Source organism: Oncorhynchus keta, chromosome 8, assembly GCF_023373465.1.
Source record: "Oncorhynchus keta strain PuntledgeMale-10-30-2019 chromosome 8, Oket_V2, whole genome shotgun sequence".
NCBI lineage: Eukaryota > Metazoa > Chordata > Actinopteri > Salmoniformes > Salmonidae > Oncorhynchus > Oncorhynchus keta.
The window spans coordinates 14630317-14650163 of record NC_068428.1 but is presented as its reverse complement, the minus strand read 5'-3'; the positions used below and the strand labels follow the sequence as shown (position 1 = coordinate 14650163).

At 39.6% G+C, this 19847-nt stretch overlaps 1 protein-coding gene across 2 annotated transcripts in view; it reads right to left on the bottom strand.

Moving 5' to 3' along the window:
- Positions 1-15386: 15386 nt before the first annotated feature.
- Positions 15387-19847, bottom strand: part of l3mbtl3 (L3MBTL histone methyl-lysine binding protein 3) — a 39508-nt gene continuing 35047 nt past the window's right edge. For both annotated transcript variants that reach the window (XM_052523529.1, XM_052523530.1), the window contains exon 22: positions 15387-16830. In XM_052523529.1, the coding sequence (XP_052379489.1) occupies positions 16687-16830 (144 nt within the window). In that variant the 3' untranslated portion in view covers positions 15387-16686. The remainder of the gene's footprint in view (positions 16831-19847) is intronic.

The window sequence follows — 19847 nt, the reverse complement described above, 5'->3', positions numbered from 1 at the left end:
TTTATGGCTTTTCCGATTGCTCTAAGAGGGAGGAGTCTGTGTGCTGCGGCAAGTTGGGATGAGTCTGGGTAACATTTGAGACGCAGCCTTGGTGTGATGATAGATACACTGGAGTATCACTCTGCTGTCAATCTGAAGCCAATTTTCTGAGTGTGAGCATCTCAGCTGCATGTGGTCACATCCCACTGCATAACTGTCTAATAACATGAGTGAATGGAGCCAGACTAGTGAATCTCAGTGAGGGGACAGGTTTTTATCCATGCATGTCCTGAGATCGTTATCCACACCAGCTGTAACACATTTGAATGTACTGCATAACACATGCGTGGCGAATGTGTACACACAGCACTATATTTGTGGTCTCTTTTTTTGTGTGTACATTCACTATCTTAAACCCTATTAAATTAAGCATATTGTGAGGAGTATTTCTGTTTTATGCAGAAAAGCTGCTGAATTGTGTCAGGGATGTCAGTGAAAGGGCACTGTCTATTTTTCTAGGATGTCATACAACTCAATTTGATGGATACATTATCTTCTGTTGATGGCTGAGATGAATCATGTTCGTTGTGTTAATTTTTTAAAATATATAGCTCTTTCAGTGAATCCTTCAAAGCCTTTTCCAGATCAGTGACAATGTATGCCATCCTTTATGCTGCCACTGTTTCCTTGTGACTGTTGTGGTGTGTGAATACATTTGTCATTCATTTCATCTGAATATTGGTCATACATTACAATTACCACGTTAAAGTGAATCCGCCTTGTACATGCTTCACATGCACAGTACATCAGGGCGTACATAGCGTCATCTTGAATATGATACATTTAAGACATTAGATGCTGAACAAAACTCATTTAGGATACATTTATGAAATGTGTTTTTTTATTTTTTTATTAAATACCAATATTCTGGATTATAGCATCGCAACTCAACACAGTCCCAAATACAATCAAATACTCACAGTTCTCAAACTGAAGCTTGTGATAACATCCACCCACACGAACCCTAGTGGAACAGAAGTGTAGTTCTAGTGACCTTTCCAAACAGTATTCATGTTTTTTTGTTAACCTTTCCTTAACTTAACTTATCAATCACATGGAGTCAAAAAACTGGAGGGGGACCTATTGGTCAGTTCGAGTGTCACAGAAGGTCATCCGTGTGTTTCCCAGAGGTTACGCTCAGGAGAGAGGAAATCGCATCACCCTGCGGAAGAGACAATGAACATCTGAGGTATTTTGAAGAAAAATCAAAAGGGGTTTGTTTCTGATCTTCTCAGCAACCTTTGTATTAAGCAGCTCTCAGGCGCCCAGCCTTCCTTGGAGTGTATTTCTATAGAAGAGAGCTGAGTAGGTGCTGTGCTGCGGGAGAAACACACAGTGAAGTAAAGCTTATTTCAGAGGTAGGGCCAAATGCTGTCTCCCCAGATTAATCTCCTAACGTTCTGCAGGCTGTGTAGGTGTGATCATAAACCACCCCCAGGTCTAAAGATAGGTTACCTCTCGCAATTAGGATTTCACATGAAGAAAACTCGTCATCCTGACATTGAAACTAACAAAGACTGGGTAAATCTTGTGAGGACAACGGTCTGGTCTGGATTCAGTCAATATTTGATTTACACAGAAGTTTGCTGTCATTCCTATCTTTTGTGTAAACTGGGGCGGGGGTTCAAAGTGTGATTTTTGGGTCTTATTTTACCCTGACAATTTCTTTGAGTACACTGTTGTGTAATTGAGTAAACTGTTGAGTGATTTGTTAAAAAATAGAAGCCCAGTGGGCAAAACCTGATGGAATAGACATTAGTATAATTATGGTCACAAACTGATTGAAAAATAACTTTTTTTTAAAGTACTTTTACTGACCAGAATATGACGTATTTTTCTGACCACCATACGACCAGCTGGCCATAATTCTGGCCACTATACTATGTGTTATATTATGTACTGGTCAAAGTTAAGACCTCATCATAACCTGGTAATGACCACCTGAATACAGCTTATTACCTACTGTAAAATGTATTGCAGAGGAATATACCAATTAAAGTTTCAATCTGTAACATATTTTTACATTTCAAATAGATCAAGCAATGGCAAAAAGGAATCATACATAAAAAATACACATCTAGGTACATTAATTGTTTCATAATTCAGACATTACATGCATAGAAAGACTGGGACAGAGAATATAAAGGCCCATTGTTTTTTTAAATGAATGATTCATAAGAGTGGTGTGATGGGGTAAATCCTCATCAAGGACCTCTGATCAGAGAAGGCGAACTGGAGCGTAGTGGCCCTCTTGAAGAGTGGTGTGATGGGTCATATTAGAAGAGTAGTGGTGTGATAGGTCCGATTTGAAGAGTAGTGGTGTGATAGGTCCGATTTGAAGAGTAGTGGTGTGATGGGTCAGATTTGAAGAGTAGTGGTGTGATAGGTCAGATTTGAAGAGTAGTGGTGTGATAGGTCCGATTTGAAGAGTAGTGGTGTGATAGGTCAGATTTGAAGAGTAGTGGTGTGATAGGTCCGATTTGAAGAGTAGTGGTGTGATAGGTCCGATTTGAAGAGTAGTGGTGTGATAGGTCCGATTTGAAGAGTAGTGGTGTGATAGGTCAGATTTGAAGAGTAGTGGTGTGATAGGTCAGATTTGAAGAGTAGTGGTGTGATAGGTCCGATTTGAAGAGTAGTGGTGTGATAGGTCAGATTTGAAGAGTAGTGGTGTGATGGGTCAGATTTGAAGAGTAGTGGTGTGATAGGTCAGATTTGAAGAGTAGTGGTGTGATGGGTCAGATTTGAAGAGTAGTGGTGTGATGGGTCAGATTTGAAGAGTAGTGGTGTGATGGGTCAGATTTGAAGAGTAGTGGTGTGATAGGTCAGATTTGAAGAGTAGTGGTGTGATGGGTCAGATTTGAAGAGTAGTGGTGTGATGGGTCAGATTTGAAGAGTAGTGGTGTGATGGGTCAGATTTGAAGAGTAGTGGTGTGATAGGTCATATTAGAAGAGTAGTGGTGTGATGGGTCAGATTTGAAGAGTAGTGGTGTGATGGGTCAGATTTGAAGAGTAGTGGTCAGATTTGATGGTTCAGATTTGAAGAGTAGTGGTGTGATAGGTCAGATTTGAAGAGTAGTGGTGTGATAGGTCAGATTTGAAGAGTAGTGGTGTGATGGGTCAGATTTGAAGAGTAGTGGTGTGATGGGTCAGATTTGAAGAGTAGTGGTGTGATGGGTCAGATTTGAAGAGTAGTGGTGTGATGGGTCATATTTGAAGAGTAGTGGTGTGATGGGTCAGATTTGAAAAGTAGTGGCCCTCTTGGAGAGTGGTGTGATAGGTCAGATCTGCAGTGAAGACAATAGAGCACACACGAGTGGTATGAAAGGCATATTTGCTCCTCTGTCCCTTCATATGGAAGTGAGACATTCACTTATTGGTGATCAATCTGAAACAATTTAAGAAAGAGGATATCAAAACTAGAAAGTAGTTGGATAATTACTTTTTAAAATGTTATTTAATAATCTCTAAACGGTAAAGTTTTGCTTAATCCTAATACTTGTTGTAATATTCAAACAACTTTTATAAACATACCCGCTCCATAATCCTGAGGCCATTGTCCCGGACAGAGCCCCCCCCCCCAATTGTGGACAGCTTTGCAGTCTTAGAATAAAAAAGGTAAATGCAAAAAATGAATGTAAAAAGAGACAAAATATTATCTTTTTTAAAAGTTGTGTGTCTGTCATATCATTCCTGCAACAAACGTTGCTGGACCTTAGTGTAATTGGCAAATCTCTTCCTCTTCTCTGCAGCTGCACACGTGTGTGAGTTTGAGTGAGCGACCGGGGAAATGAGCAAGAGCGAAATGGGAGAAATGTCTCACCGATTGAGGTGTCTGTTGAATCAGGACACAAGGGTTTTGCACCTTGAAATAGGATTTGATTTGCTTTACAAACTTATATTAAAATCGGTGCTACTTCAATTGGATCTACTTACAATAAGATCAGGCACTTATGGGCAGCTGAATAGCATGTCTGTTGGGGAACCCAGTCTCAGTGAGACCTGATGCAGAGGAAAAAACATTACTGATCATCAGCACAGGTAGTACAAACCTAGCTCTTACCAAACGGGTTAGTAGGATTCAATACACATTGAAGATCAACATTTTGCACACAAAACTTACTGTTAATGACTACGGATTTAAGGACGGTGGTTCTGTTTGCCCCTTTACCTGGGATGTGGCAGAATACTTTACTGGTAACTGAGTGGGTGGCCAAGGACTGCTGACCTGCATCAGGTCATTGACAAGTTTCATGAACTGTAAAGACAGAAGCGAATCATTATTAACCATTAAGTTCATTAACCTAGCCACTACAGAAGACCTAAGGTTTTCACTAAGTTAGACTTAGCCTAGCAAGTATATTGACTATGTTGCCCCTCGGAAATCTGGCAGTCAGGCAGACAGCGAGATGGACAGAAAAACATATGCCTGTAAATAGCCAATCAGTTCCAACTAAAACAGATTCCAATCCAAGTTTTAGTTGGAACTGATATGTCTACCTCCTTATTTAGCTACTGAAATGTAAATAAAACTAGTGCACACATTATGTTAATTGCTTAAAAGCTTTAAGGGAAATATAATGGTCATATTTTCAGGGGCAATAATTTTTACTAATTATTGACGGAAATAAATGGGATGAATATTGGGGTTTTGTAAATCCTGGTAGATTGTAGTAAGATATTGAAATAAAAGGCAAAGGCCTATGTGTTATTTGTTCAATTCTGAAAGCAAGTTTAGTTAGTCAATAGAACATCAAAATGGCATTCAGTGGAACAGAAGAACACGTGCAGCACAATAAACAGTGCAAATAGCTAACACAGACAAAAGATTACTGTTAGAAGTCAACACACACAGCAAGCTACCAGATATCATTCATTTAAAAAAACATGATTTAATTGTACTGCGTTTTAACGGCAGTCAATTTTTGTAAGGGTTTCCTGTATATTGTACATGTTTATCATACACGCTGATACCCTAGAACAAATGTTATGGATAGAATGTTCACTTTTCAATTGGGTGGACCGCAACTACGAAAAACATTGCCATAGCTTGTTGTAAAATCAAGAGCATTTATAGCGTCAGAGATTCTCTAAATTAGGGACCATCTCTGATAGATATAGGACCATAGAGACTGTCAACATTTCTTGCTTGCTAATGACCTAACAAATGGGATGACTTGGAGGTGAAATATATCATGTTTCCTGTTTTTTAAAAAATTGGTTTCATCACCTGCCGGATAAAAACCTCAAATGGCCATAGTCTTGAAAAAGTTAATTGAGCTGAATACACTGAAGTAGACTCAGCCCGAGTACCATTAGCCGGAGCCCAGAGTAATATGATTCTGCTGGATTCGAGAAGAACTTGGCCCACATGAAGGCCCCCAAGTCCGAGTCCATGCCGAGTCCCTCTAGTTTCAAACAGAATAGGCCTGAGCCCAGCGTATTGACTGGGTACAGTGTGCCATGAGACCTTAACCCACTTTGGGGGTCTCTGACAGCTGTTGTTTGCCAGCTGAATCATGCAAACCCTGCTGAAAAAGAACATTACTCCAATTGTAATAATTGTAATGGTTCTAGTGTCTTATATCCAATGGATCATGGCCCCAAACACTGTGTACATGTTTATATAGATTGGTTTAGATTCACTGAGTAGCATTTAGATAACTGGACAGTAGTTCAATCAGATTTGAACCATAAACCATAAATCAACCAAAAATAAGACATACTTTTCATGGAGTCAAAAAGACATGAAACAGACATGTTAATCTGACTAACCAGACTAAAAAATCTAGGTCTTTAGCATGTCGCATGCCTACTGAGAAGGATACTATATACTGTTCATGGCCTTGGAGGTTATTAACTGTATAGATACCACATAATATTATAACCAATTCTAACCATTAAATATGTTATCCTCATGGTTTTCTTTTATTCACAGTCTTTTAATTATGAAAAACTAAATCAGGACATTTTTCTAATTAAGCGTATGATATTTCTGATAAACCTGTTTACTACTCTGAGTTCTGATCAGTATGAGGATCATGCCTTGAGGAAGACTCGCTTGAGCAAACATCAGTGACGTACCGAGCCTTTGTATTGTATTTTCCTCCAGCTACACTTGCCTCATATCCCCCTAGAGTGCATCTCCTCCACTCTCTTCTCCTCTCTTCTCCTGAACTCGCTCCTCTTCTTACAGTGGGTCAAGCTCAAGGCCAATTTCTTCAATAATGCCTGGTATAAAGGAGATTCCTGAAGGACGGTGCTATTGAATTAGAAAGGTGGACAGACGGTCTGAATACACTTAGCAAAGGACAAAAAAAGATCTAAACCCTTGGCACCATAATTCCTGTTACAGTTGGTGGATGTGAAATCTATATAATCATCTGTTGTGCAAACCTCAGTTGCAATGGTTCCATTTATATCAGGTGTAGAAGCATTCAGGTGTAGATGTATTCACTAAAGAAATATCCCCCAGAGCATCTGTTACGTATGAGTTTTTACTGAACCTTCTCATCGTACTATAGCTGGTAACACGTACTTTCAGTGTAGCCTATATGTTTTTGACCTGGGTAATATAGTAAGATGGGAAGCCGCCTATACCTAATTGGAGAAGCCGTGGTCCATCACAGACAGATCTCTAGTTACAGCAGATGCATTAGCCTGTCTCCCAGGGAAGTGTTGGCCCTACTGATGCTGACACACTCTTTCCCCAAACACGGAGAGCTTCAACTCCAACTGAAAATCAGCCACGGAAACTTGGCTATTGTTAATCGCAAACCTCAAAAGTCCTACTTTCCATACTGTTCTCAAAGTGTTTACTGGCATGTCCGTTCTTTACTCGACTGAAGGTAGTAGCTTACAGATGTAGCTTGGAGCTAAATGGACAAAAAACCTTGGCTGAATCATGAACAAGCTAATTGTCACGAAATACTGAACCCCTCAAACATGGGGGCTATAAAAAAAAATCTACAGTTTCCAGCCCTTCTAGTGCTCATCAGCTGTATTTTAGTCTGGAGGACATTTGAAGAATAGACTGCCATACAGCTGCAGTGGCAGGGACTGATAGAGTGTGCCAGCTTCTAATGTCACTTTCTCTGAAATGAGACATGGCATTCACGTTTTTCATTGCATAGCTCCATTGTGTCACCCCCACAAATGAACATTGTGAAGTGTTTAACATAAAGAGAGCGTTTATTTATTCAGCAATGGTCTATATCTTTGAACTGTGTCTTTCAGCAGATCTCTGTGACGTCATTCTGAAATAGAAATATGATTGGGAGGAAAGCATGCATAGACATGTATGCACACCCCCCTTTACAGGCAAACACGCACACACGGACATGGCAATGACGCCCATCTAAAATACAGAGAACAAGAGATGGTGTCTCCATGGTAACGAGGATGCTGGTTGCTGTGGCAGCATGGCAGGAAAACCTTAGTCAGTTGAAGACCTATTACACAAAGAAAAGCAGTGATTCACATACACTTACGGTCTGATGCTGAACAGCATAATCTTCCCCTGTAATTACTTTAGTCATTTAGTAGATTGAATAATATGATGTCTTAATAAGACAATAAAGATGCACTCTGGGATATAAAGCACAACAAATTCGTATTTGTAACATATCACACGAATTACAAAATGTGTATGATATACGAATTGCAAAATTTGTAGCATATTACGCAAAATGGATGGCGTAGTACACAATTGGATGACGTAGTACACAAGAAAATGGGGACCAGTTTTGGCTCGCGACCACTACTTTCAAAACTACTGGCTGAAATTATGCCAAGTTCAAGAGTGCATCTTTAATTCACATCTCCTTTCGTTAAATTGACATCCGTACCGTGTATCTTCATTCAGTCTGTGCTGATGTGAAGACATTGTGAGTGTCCAAAGTTATCCTGTGCCATAGAGTAATATTATTTCGATCATGAGGTGATGAGGTCTTGTTGATGTTCAGTTGGTTGCAAAAATGTTTTCTAAACGCATCCCAACTGTATCACATATAAGGTTTTTCGTCTGGTCACAGACAGCTGATGTGTTGTGCATTGAAGTCCACAAGCGAAGGTAAAAGGTGAGAGGAGGGTAGCGCGTAGATGTGAGAAGGAATTAACGAGCAAAGTGATCATGCTGTTTGTATGTGGCTGCTATGAAAGTGAACTGTGTTTGTGTGTGATCAGGGGTGTATCCGTTCTGCCGATTCTGTTGAAAAACGCTTCTTAAACAAAAGCAAACATACCTGAATTTGTCCAATAGAAACTCTCATTTGCAACTGTTAGACTAATGATTACAACCTAGATCAGCTAGATGCAGGCAAGAGTTTGAAAGGTGGAATTGAATGTGTCACTGTCTGTCACCTTGATTACTCAAATGCTTCTCTCGACCTGTGCACCTTCGTTGTAAACCTTTATTTATAGGCTAGGTTGTAGCAACCTCATGATGGGTACAGGAAAAATGTTTGTATTATGTAGTAACCTTAACCTATCGATGTTACATTGAGCTGGTTGAATGGGCAATGAATGACATTCATCCAATATCCTGTAATAGAAATAAGGCCATGCTCATGAAAATAATAATCGTCCCCCCTAATCTTAAACGGCACGACCGCCACTGCAACAGACAATGGATAGCCAGTTCAGCGGGAATTATTGATTCATAATAAATAAAAGTCAAACATTTAGAATCTGTATGATCCATTTAGAAAATCTTAAGGTGTTGTTGTTCTGGCAGGCTGATATTTTCTTTATACATCTATTATGGATTTTCTCCTGCCTTCCTGGTCTCATTATCCATAATCTTTCTTTTTGATCTAGAATTAAACTATGACTGGTTAAAACTCAGTTACATGCTAGTGGGAACAATAGGCTCTTATTATGTGTAAGATATTACCATCATTGAAAGAGAAAATAATTATTCAATTGGATAGACTACAAACAGTCAGAATATACGTATTTGCCTTGTAGTGTAGGCTACATCTGCCTCTGTCATCATCCTGGATGTGCATCATCCTGGTCATAGACTGGCACTGGTCAGGGGCTTCCCAAGAAATTGCCTTACAGGCTGAGTGAGGTAATAGTGTGGAACATCTGCTCTATTATCAAGGGACTAACATCAGTGTAGATGACTTGGTACAACTGGAAAAGTGATAGGTTATCAGATTTGGCTGCTGATTCCTGTTTTGCATAATTGGGAGAAGAATTCTGGAGCACTTTGATGACGTGATAAGGCCAGGCTGGGCCAGGCTAATTCAGCCAAATCTCACTTGGCTGTGACCGGGCCATATGGTTTTATCATTCTCCCCTCTTTCCCCTTTTACCCTGGTCATTGCCATTTGGCTTGGATTTGAAGCTGAACTTGGATTGTCAGACTATTATGCCACAGAATCCTGCATTTGCAGAAAAGGAGCGGAGGTTGATTTTACTTTAATACTTCTTACGGCTAGGGGTTCCGATAGCGGCACCCCTCGACAACATTCCCGCTGAAAAGGCAGTGCGCGAAATTCAAAAATATTTTTTCGAAATATGTAACTTTCACACATTAACAAGTGCAATACACCAAATGAAAGATACATTTCTTGTTAATCTACCTATCATGTCCGATTTCAAAAAGGCTTTACAGTGAAAGCACAAAGTATGATTATGTTTGGTCAGAGCCAGATCACAAAAACACACACAGCCATTTTTCCAGCCAAAGAGAGGAGTCACAAAAAGCAGAAATAGTGATAAAATTAATCACTAACCTTTGATGATCTTCATCAGATGACACTCATATGACATCATGTTACACAATACATGTTGTGTTCAATAAAGTTCATATTTATATCCAAAATCTCAGTTTACATTGGCGCGTTACGTTCAGTAATGTTTTGCTTCCAAAACATCCGGTGATTTTGCAGAGGGCCACATTAATTTACAGAAATACTCATAATAAACATTGATAAAAGATACAAGTGTTATTCACAGAATTAAAGATATACTTCTCCTTAATGCAACCACTGTGTCAGATTTCAAAAAAACTTTACCGAAAAAGCAAACCATGCAATAATCTGAGTACGGCGCTCAGACGACAAATCAAGCCAAAGAGATATCCGCCATGTTGGAGTCAACAGAAGTCAGAAATAGCATTATAAATATTCACTTACCTTTGATCTTCATCAGAATGCACTCCAAGGAATCCCAGTTCCACAATAAATGTTTGATTTGTTCGATAAAGTTCATAATTATGTCCAAATAGCTCCTTGTTGACGCGCAAGCATTTATGTCCAAATAGCTCATGACGCACGAGCAGACAAAAAGTCCAACAGTTCCGTTACAGTCCATAGAAACATGTCAAACAAAGTATAAAATCAATCTTTAGGTTGTTTTAACATAAATCTTCAATAATGTTCCAACCGGAGAATTCCTTTGTCTTCAGAAATGCAATGGAAGAGAGCTTGCTCTCACGTGAACGAGCGTCACGAGCTCGTGGCACTCTGCCAGACCACTGACTCAAAGAGCCCTACTTCACAGTAGAAGCATCAAACAAGGTTCTAAAGACTGTTGACATCTAGTGGAAGCACTAGGAAGTGCAATTTGACCCCATAGACACTGTTTTCGATATGCCAAAAGTTGAATAACTACAAACCTCAGATTTCCCACTTCCTTGTGGGTTTTTCTCAGGTTTTCACCTGCCATATGAGTTCTGTTATACTCACAGACATCATTCAAACAGTTTTAGAACTTCAGAGTGTTTTCTATCCAAATCTACTAATAATATGCATATATTAGCAACTGGGACTGAGTAGCAGGCAGTTTACTCTGGGCAAGCTCTTCATCCAAACGTGAAAATGCTGCCCCCTATCCCAAACAGGTTTAAAAGGGTTACAGCTCTGTTTTCACAAAGCAGAACATTCCAATCCATTCCACAATATTCCAGTAAAATGAGCTGCAACATTATGTGGCATGTACAGTGCATTTGGAAAGTATTCAGACCCCTTGACCTTTTCCACATTTTGTTACGTTACAGATTTATTCTAAAATGGATTGAATAGTTTTTTCCCCTCATCAATCTACACACAATATGCTATAATGACAAAGCAAAACCAGATTTTTAGATTGTTTTGTTCTTTGTTGAAGCACCTATGCTAGTGATTACAGTTCAATCTTGGTTTCATCAGACCAAAGAATCTGTTTCTCACGGTCTGAGGGTCCTTTAGGTGCCTTTTGGCAAACTCCAAGTGGGCTGTCATGTGCCTTTTACTGAGAGTGGCTTCCGTCTGGCCACTCTACCAGAAAGGCCTGATCGGTGGAATGCTGCAGAGATGATTGTCCTTCTGGAAGGTTCTGGAGCTCTGTCAGAGTGACCATTGGGTTCTTGGTCACCTCCCTGACCAAGGCCTTTCTCCTCCGATTTTTCAGTTTGGTCAGGTGGCCAGCTCTAGAAAGAGTCTTGGTGGTTCCAAACTTCTTCTATTTAAGGATGACGTAGCCACTGGGTTCTTAGGTACCTTCGATGCTGCAGAAATGTTGTGACTCAAAAACAATCCTGTCTAGGAGCTCTACGGCCAGTCAATTGTTCTGACGTCAATTGTGGGACCTTATATCGTAGGTATGTGCTTTTTCAGATCATGTCCAATCAATTGAATTTACCACAGGCGGATTCCAACCAAGTTGTAGAAACAACTCGAGGATGATCAATGGAAACAAGATGCACCTAAACTCAATTTAGAGTCTCATAGCAAAGGGTCTGAATACATATGTAAATAAGGTATCTGTTTTTTATTTTTAGTAAATGTGCAAACATTTCACTTTGACATTATGGGTTATTGTGTGTAGATTGATGAGGTCCAAAAAATATTTAATCCATTTCAGAATAATGCTGTAACATAACAAGATATGCAAAAAGGGAAGGGGTTTGAATACTTTCCGATTGCACTGTATTAATAATAATCAGGAATGACAGTGAAATTGGTTTGTCATATGCATATTGCTCATATGCCAACATGACATACATTACGAGGATGTTCCACATGTGATGGAGGATTAATAAACTGAAGTTAGGATCTTTTCCCTGGCTAATCAAACACTGCTGCTGGGCTCAACACCATTCCTCTATTAGAGAGATAATGGCGGATGCATTTTTGCTTTGTCAGTCTGCTGTGTGAGAGCATATGACCTCTTTTCACTGTAGCTTGAAGGCCAAGTCTCCCAGAGTTGCTGTGTTTCTGGAGGAGGGAGAGAAGGGCCGGGGATTAGCTGTGTGTGTGGGGGATAATTGGGCTTCTCCAGCTGCTGGATCACAGGGTGCTCCACAGGAAATCCCACAACGGCATTCACATTCCAGGAGGAGCTCACAGTTTTTAGAAATGACAATGTTGTGCGCGTCATTGCCCCATGTAGGAAACTATTAAGAATGTAGGCTATGAGCTGATGCTGTTTTTGAAACAGACTTTAAAATCTATGCCAATGTCTTTAAAGTATACACTAAGTTGTTCTCGCCAATCTAGCACTAAAAGTGAGAAAATGTACAGCACACAAGTTGATCATGAATGATTAAAGTAACTGCCCAGTGTTTCCAAATTTCTATTAAATATGACCAATAATGAATTACAATATGAGTGAAATAGTTTTCCCTACAAAAAAATGTAATTAAGTATGTTAAAAAGCATATTTTCTGTGTTGAAATGGTGTGGGCGTACCCCGGTGGCGGTTAGTGGCATTCGAGATAAGGGAGGACAATATTTTTATATAAGCATGGCCTTATTTCTATTGCAGCATATTGGATGACTGTCATTCATATTCCATTCTCCCAACTCAATGTAACATCGATAGGTTTAGCCTCCAAACATGATATTCGAATTTGCACTATACCCATCATGTGGCTGCTACAACCTAGCCTACAAATTCATGTTTATAACGTAGGTGAACACGTAATAAGACAAATTGTAGTAATTACATTTTCATTCGCTTGTGGACTTCAGTGCACAACACAACAGCTGTCTGTGACCAGGCGCAAAAACTATCCAAGTCAAACCTTCATACCATAACCGCTAACCGCTACATCGTTCTCACTATGTTAATGTTGTAGTTAACAAACTAAAATTAATGCATTAGTGAACCCACAATCCAATCCATGTGTACAATCACGCAGTACAGTGTAGAGCAAGCAGTTTAGCAGTGACACCGGCGAGCCCCAGTGGAAATAAACAAATAAAACTGAAAGATTTTTTGTTGTTGTATTTCTTATTATTTGATCAAATAGAAACGCATTGAATAACACATTCAGAAATGGCAAAAAAAATACAGTAAACAAATGAATCATTTAGGAATAAGGTTTTGAAGTGTTTGTCCTATATCTAGGTGATAAAACTACCTCCATACTTCCATTCATTTGTATGGGTTACCATCAGATGAGTTCAGTGACACTTGTGGAGAACACCATTGACTCTCCCCTTTCCACAGTCATATTAGTTTGTAGCCCAAGAGGTTCGGACGCTACAAACATTTTCATGAGAAGACAGATTTTGGGGATGTCTCCTGGTCTGACAAACACTTTCAACCGCAGATGCAGATGGGTGAAATAGGCAGATGGGGATTTTTTAAAATTATGTTCATTAGATTGACGCACAGGATTTGACACAGGATAAGGATTTTAAATCAGTTATTTGGTGACATGTACATATATTTAGTATAGTTTTATCTAAAAGGGATAACTCTAATGTTTCGAAGGATAGTGTGGGCATATACCGGTCATAAAGAATATTCATGAGAGTAGACTGCTGATTGGATATCATCCTCTATGAGGAAATAGCCAGCATTTGTAATACGGTCTGTTTTAGGTGTTTTTTTTCTATAATTTATGCTTTGGACAGATATATGAGTATAGGATGAGTCAAAAATATAATTTGTGTATAAGTTAACGGAATATGAACTTTTAAAAGTGAGATTTTCAATGGACAGTTACTTTAATAACACCAATTGAACTATCCATTATAATGAATCAGGATTCATTGTTAAATTATAAAATTATCAGTCACAACAATTTTCCACTGAAGTTCATTTTCTAATTTTAAAAAAGCCTAGAAGATGGTGGCTCTCTGCCACCCTACTCCAACTCAAAATTGAAAGAGGCAATCATGAGATTATTATGTTTCTAATGACAATGTAATCATAGGAAATTTTGCTTGCGAGCAGAAATCGGAAATAATAGCATAATTGCATTTCACATCTGATCCTTTCTACCAAATGTCAGTCAGGGCCAAACGTAATAAATTGACATTTGAATTCATTACCAGCCAAGTTCATGGACTGTTTTGTGTCTGAGGGCACATGTAGAATTATTCAAGCAGTGTAATAACAATCTGGAACATAGCCCTCGTCTATCTTCAATCTGCACTGTGCCCTAGCTACAGTATGTTTGTTTATTCATGTGCATACACATTCATAATCTCATAAGTCTGTGAGCTTGTTAGCTAAAAATAAGTTGCTCCTTTGTTGGAGAGAAAAATAGCACCAAACGTCATTATAAATATTCATTACAAGGCAAAAATAGATGCATATACCAGCATGAGCTTGACATTTCCAGAAGATACCAACAACTGTCATGCTCTGGCTGCAGAGGTATTGGAGGCAATTGACTCTTATTCTGTTTTTCTACAGCTATCCGCCTTTTTAGGGTAAAAGGAAATATTCCCCCTGAAGCTAGTCATCTGTAAGTAACCAACCTAATCTAGAATCCTCCATGGGAAAAGGCTATTCGATAATAGATTGTGTACTGAACACTTTCCTTCGCACCAAACATTGAATTAAGTTCAAATCATATAGATACATCAGGAATCTGTGGTACTGCCTATTTATAAATTCTGTTGAAAATCTTTATGTTTTGCAGTACATAATACTGCAAAATACATTCTGAAATCCTGTGAAAGACAAAAACACAGCAAAGACAATGATCCCTTGACAAACTTTCCAGCTTAGATTCTTAGTTGGAGGTGATTTAGAAGAATGGAGCACTGACACAATGATCAAACATCAGTTGTCAGATGATTTGTACATGGAATAAGGAATAATAGAAAATGAAAGATTGTGTTGAACCATGCGAAAGGGTTCACTGCATGAAAAGAGAACAAGTGAGTTACGTTTCCCTTCTTAGGGTAATAAATATGACATGGTGACAAATAGGAAGAATATAGCACTTTGTGACAGGATGTGAAAATTCTTTGAGATTAGTGAGATTAGTAATATTCTTGTACTGAACACTTCAACAAAGCCAAAGTGGCTTTAGTGTACCCTGGAAGGAGAACTTGAGACAGAGGTAACACCTGGGACACAAGTAGACTTTAACAGTAACACAAGAGGCAGCCTTAGTGTACTTCTCGTTGTATTTATTTGTGAATCAATACAGGTGGAATTAAAGGCTTCATCATTATATTAGCTTCAGAAATAGCAAGCTCTTTTCCCATTTACATTATTTTGCATAATTCTGCACACAGCAGTCTCACCCACCGGTATGAGATTTAAATAAATAAATAACAGCAAAACATATAGCGGCATTTTGTTCTCTTTAGGCGTCGGCAAAGCAAAATGAAATAGCACATTTACAGTCAACGTTATTTAAAGAACACTAAGTATGCTATTTGAGATTATTAGCAACGTACCTATTCAATTATATTTAACAATGGCTTGAAATTGCAGTACATAAATCAACAATGAACAGTGAACAGTTGTCCACATGAAGAAATACCCATGTCCATATAGGTAGCCTTTTGTTTTATATTTGATTCAATCAACCAAACCCCTGGGCTCCCTGGGTTCGGTACATTAAAGTACTGTAAACAGACACTTGTCACTGCTCCAGAGGGCCTGAGCAGTACTGATGAGGTGACTGTACAGTACACAGGAGAAAGAAACCAGACCAAGATGACCCACGTTGGTCTTTATACAGGTACTGTGTATTGCTATCCATAAAACATAAGAGTTGGGGGCATTTACCATGGGGAAATTAAATGCAGGGCTTGGTGCATTGAATTATTACAGTAGGGTGCCCCTGTTGGTTTGGTGAGAGAATAAAAATCCCTTTCCCCTCTCGGTTGAAATATACAGCCTTCTCCTGCAGCACCCCCAACCCATCAGACAGACAGAAGTGACAAGGATCAAAAATCATGATTACTTTCTCATGAATGTATTCATTTCTCTGACCTGTATGACGGCGGCATTCCAGAGAGACTGGAACAGCTAAAGCCAATCATCTTCTATAATACCAGAGACCCCCCGTGAAGATGGCACTTTCTACATGATGAAAAGTTGCTTGATTGTGATGCACTAAAGGAAATCTGAAGGGTGAAAAAACTCATAGTCCTCTGCATTTCCAGTTTCAGTTTTTAAGTAGATCGAAAAGCTTCGTGGCACCGAGCCAACACTAATATAAAAAAAAATATGAAAATGACAATCCTATTGGATATTCCTATTGGAGATTCCTATTGGAGATTCCTATTGGAGATTCTCAGTATGCAATGTGGTTGTCTTAAAAAAAAGAAGAAGAACTTGTGCAATTCGGTTCGCATGAGATGCATCCGCTGGGAAGGACGGTTCTTTGTGCTTCACATCTTTGTCTGTAGACCTCCTAAGGGGAGAAAAAAGAAGAAAAAAAATAGTAGCCTCCCATCTTCGTCAGAGCTCATTACATGCCGATTCCTCCGCCGTCTTGAACATCAAGATGGAGTTGTAGATCTTAATGGCTGGACCCAGCTTGATGCTCATGATCCTCACCAAGTCAACCTGGGTCAACAGCAAGAAGGCTTCGCCATCTATTTGCTGGACAAGAACATGGGAGGGAGGGGAGAGTTAGAGAAGTCTCACATTTTAAAATGGGCACCATCAAAGCACTTTCCTAGTGACCATTTTTGCCTAAGGAATATGTTTCACATTCAACATCCAATAGCACGCAGTTAAGACATAGCGGTGCTCAAATAATTCCCTTCAAAGCAATGTTTTTTAAAGGATTCTCCACCATGAGGGTTATGCAAATGTTCATGCCTCATTAGAGGGGGTGTTATTCAGAGGTTGAGTCATATTCTACTTTTAACAACCTGTCATAAAATCACTCGCTGTTACCGCTGACAGAATGGCACAATATGAACATAAATTCATGAGAACCACGAGAAGAATTTCCTGTGTTTAATGACTTGGATAATCTGTAGAGAATACCCAAATAGGCCTAATTGAGTGGGTGAATCAAAGCACACTTTTTTTTTGCCTTAAATTACAGGCCTCTGGGGACAATTCAGTTATAGAATTGTTTGTGAACAATTGTTTTCATTGCGTCACAAAAGCAATACAATCAGTAATAGTTTTAAGAGATTATTTGAGGATGAATACAATACACCCATTTGTAGAAAAGATGACCAAAGACTACCTATCCCCAATCAAAGTCTTTGTTTCTGGAGCTGAAAATACTCTGGTTTGATGGGAGAATGAAATGATGGAGGACCCATGAGAGTGAATCAGGCGTCCACCAGCAGACTGTGTGACAGCTGTTTCTAGTGACAGCTGCTCTGTTTGCAGTCCCCAGTCAGTCAATCAGTCAGTCAGTCAGGGACTAGCACTGTATGTCTTATGTATTACTGCTTCCACCACTCAATTTAGCTCCAGAGAAATATGTCTTGAGTTGCCTTTATTAGCCATTGGAACAGCTGGGTAATCCTTTAGTCGTTAACAGTTCTATAAAGTGATTCCATTCATGAATGTCAATCAAGCTGCCAGCATATTCATTATTTTCCCCATTGACCCACTGCCTCAAGTAGAGAGGTTCATGGACATAACAATTATCAATATGCCAACATTTATCTGTAAGGTCCGTTAGTTGAACTACTGAACTCATACAACCCTTACACCTCTACTACACTGCATTAATAAAAGTTGCAATTTAAAAATTACATCCATTGGTGAGTTTTGCAGAGGCACTTAAAACTTCTTAAGCAGACTCAGATGAGACCACACCATTATGAAAGATAATGTGAAGGTAATGGATCCGATGAAACCAAAATGGGATCTTTATAATCCCACAACAGACAGATTAATGGGAAGTCCTTTTCCCAGAAGCCAGTGTGCGTGTCAGTGGAGGCTCCTCAAGGGAGGAAGGGGAGGACCATCCTCCTCAGCGAATTTCCGAAAAATTAAATAGTGAAACATTAAAAAAGTCAATCATTTTTAAAACAATACTAAATACATTTATGTTACCAAATAAGTGATTAAAACACACTATAGCCTACAGTAGCCTCAACAGCACTCTGTAGGGTAGCACCATGGTGTAGCCGGAGGACAGCGAGTTTCCTTCCTCCTCCTCTGGTTACATTCAATACAAAACCTAGGAAGCTCATGGTTCTCACCCCCTTCCATAAGCCCTATTTGCATGGGCCTAGTATTTTATATAGAACATCAGTTATGTAATTATTACACCAGCATGTCCGTTTTCCAGTGGATGATTCGGATGGGATTAGTTTTACCAAACTGCCTCTGTTATATTTTTTTCCCTCATTCACAATTGACCGTTATTACGGAAGCCTGGAGGCTCTTCTAGGCATGAAGATATTTCAAATGTCTAGGGATAGCTTTAAATTGGCCTAATGGCCTTCAGTTCAGAGAAAGTCTAAATAATAGTAACGACTACCCTGCGGCTTCCCTGTTCCATCTATTGCAGTTCACTGGACCCTATGATCACTTGGCTACATAGCTGATGCCTGCTGGACTGTTCATTAATCACGGTACTTAATTTTGTTTATTTTTGTGTTTACCAGTCGGCCCCAGCCTCAAACTCAGGCCCTATGTGTAGTTAACCAACCCTCTCTGCCCATTCATCACCATTTTACCTGTTGTTGTTGTTGTCTTAGCTGAATAGCTGTTGTCTTACCCGTTGTTGTCTTAGCTATGCCTCGCTTTATGTCTGTCTCAAATGTCAATATGCCTTGTATACTGTTGTTTAGGATAGTTAGCATTGTTTTAGTTTACTGCGGAGACCCTAGTCCCACTCAACATGCCTCAGATACCTCCTTTGTCCCACCTCCCATACATGTGCTGACCTCACCCAGCATAACTAGCGGGTCCAGAGATGCAACCTCTCTTATCATCACTCAGTGCCTGGTTTTACCTCCACTCTACCCGCACCCCACCATACCCCTGTCTGTACATTATGGCCTGAATCTATTCTACCACATCCAGAAATCTGACGCTTTTATTCTCTGTCCCCAACGCACTAGACAACCAGTTGTGATAGCCTTTAGTCGTACCCTCATCCTACTCCTCCTCTGTTCCTCAGGTGGTGTGGAGGTTAACCCAGGCCCTGCGTGTCCCCAGGCACTCTCATTTGTTGACTTCTGTAACCGAAAAAGCCTTGGTTTCATGCATGTTAACATCAGAAGCCTCCTCCCTAAGTTTGTTTTACTCACTGCTTTAGCACACTCCGCCAACCCTGATGTCCTTGTGGTGTCTGAATCCTGGTTTAGGAAGGCCACCAAAAATTCTGAGATTTCCATACCAAACTACAACATTTTCCGTCAAGATAGAACTGCCAAAGGGGGAGGAGTTGCAATCTACTCCAGAGATAGCCTGCAAAGTTCTGTCATACTTTCCAGGTCTATGCCCAAACAGTTCAAGCTTTTAATTTAAAAAATTAATCTCTCCAGAAATAAGTCTCTCAGTGTTGCCGCCTGTCATAGACCCCCCCTCAGCTCCCAGCTGTGCCCTGGACACCCTATGTGAATTGATTGCCCCCCATCTATCTTCAGAGTTCGTTCTGTTAGGTGACCTAAACTGGGATATGCTTAACACCCAAG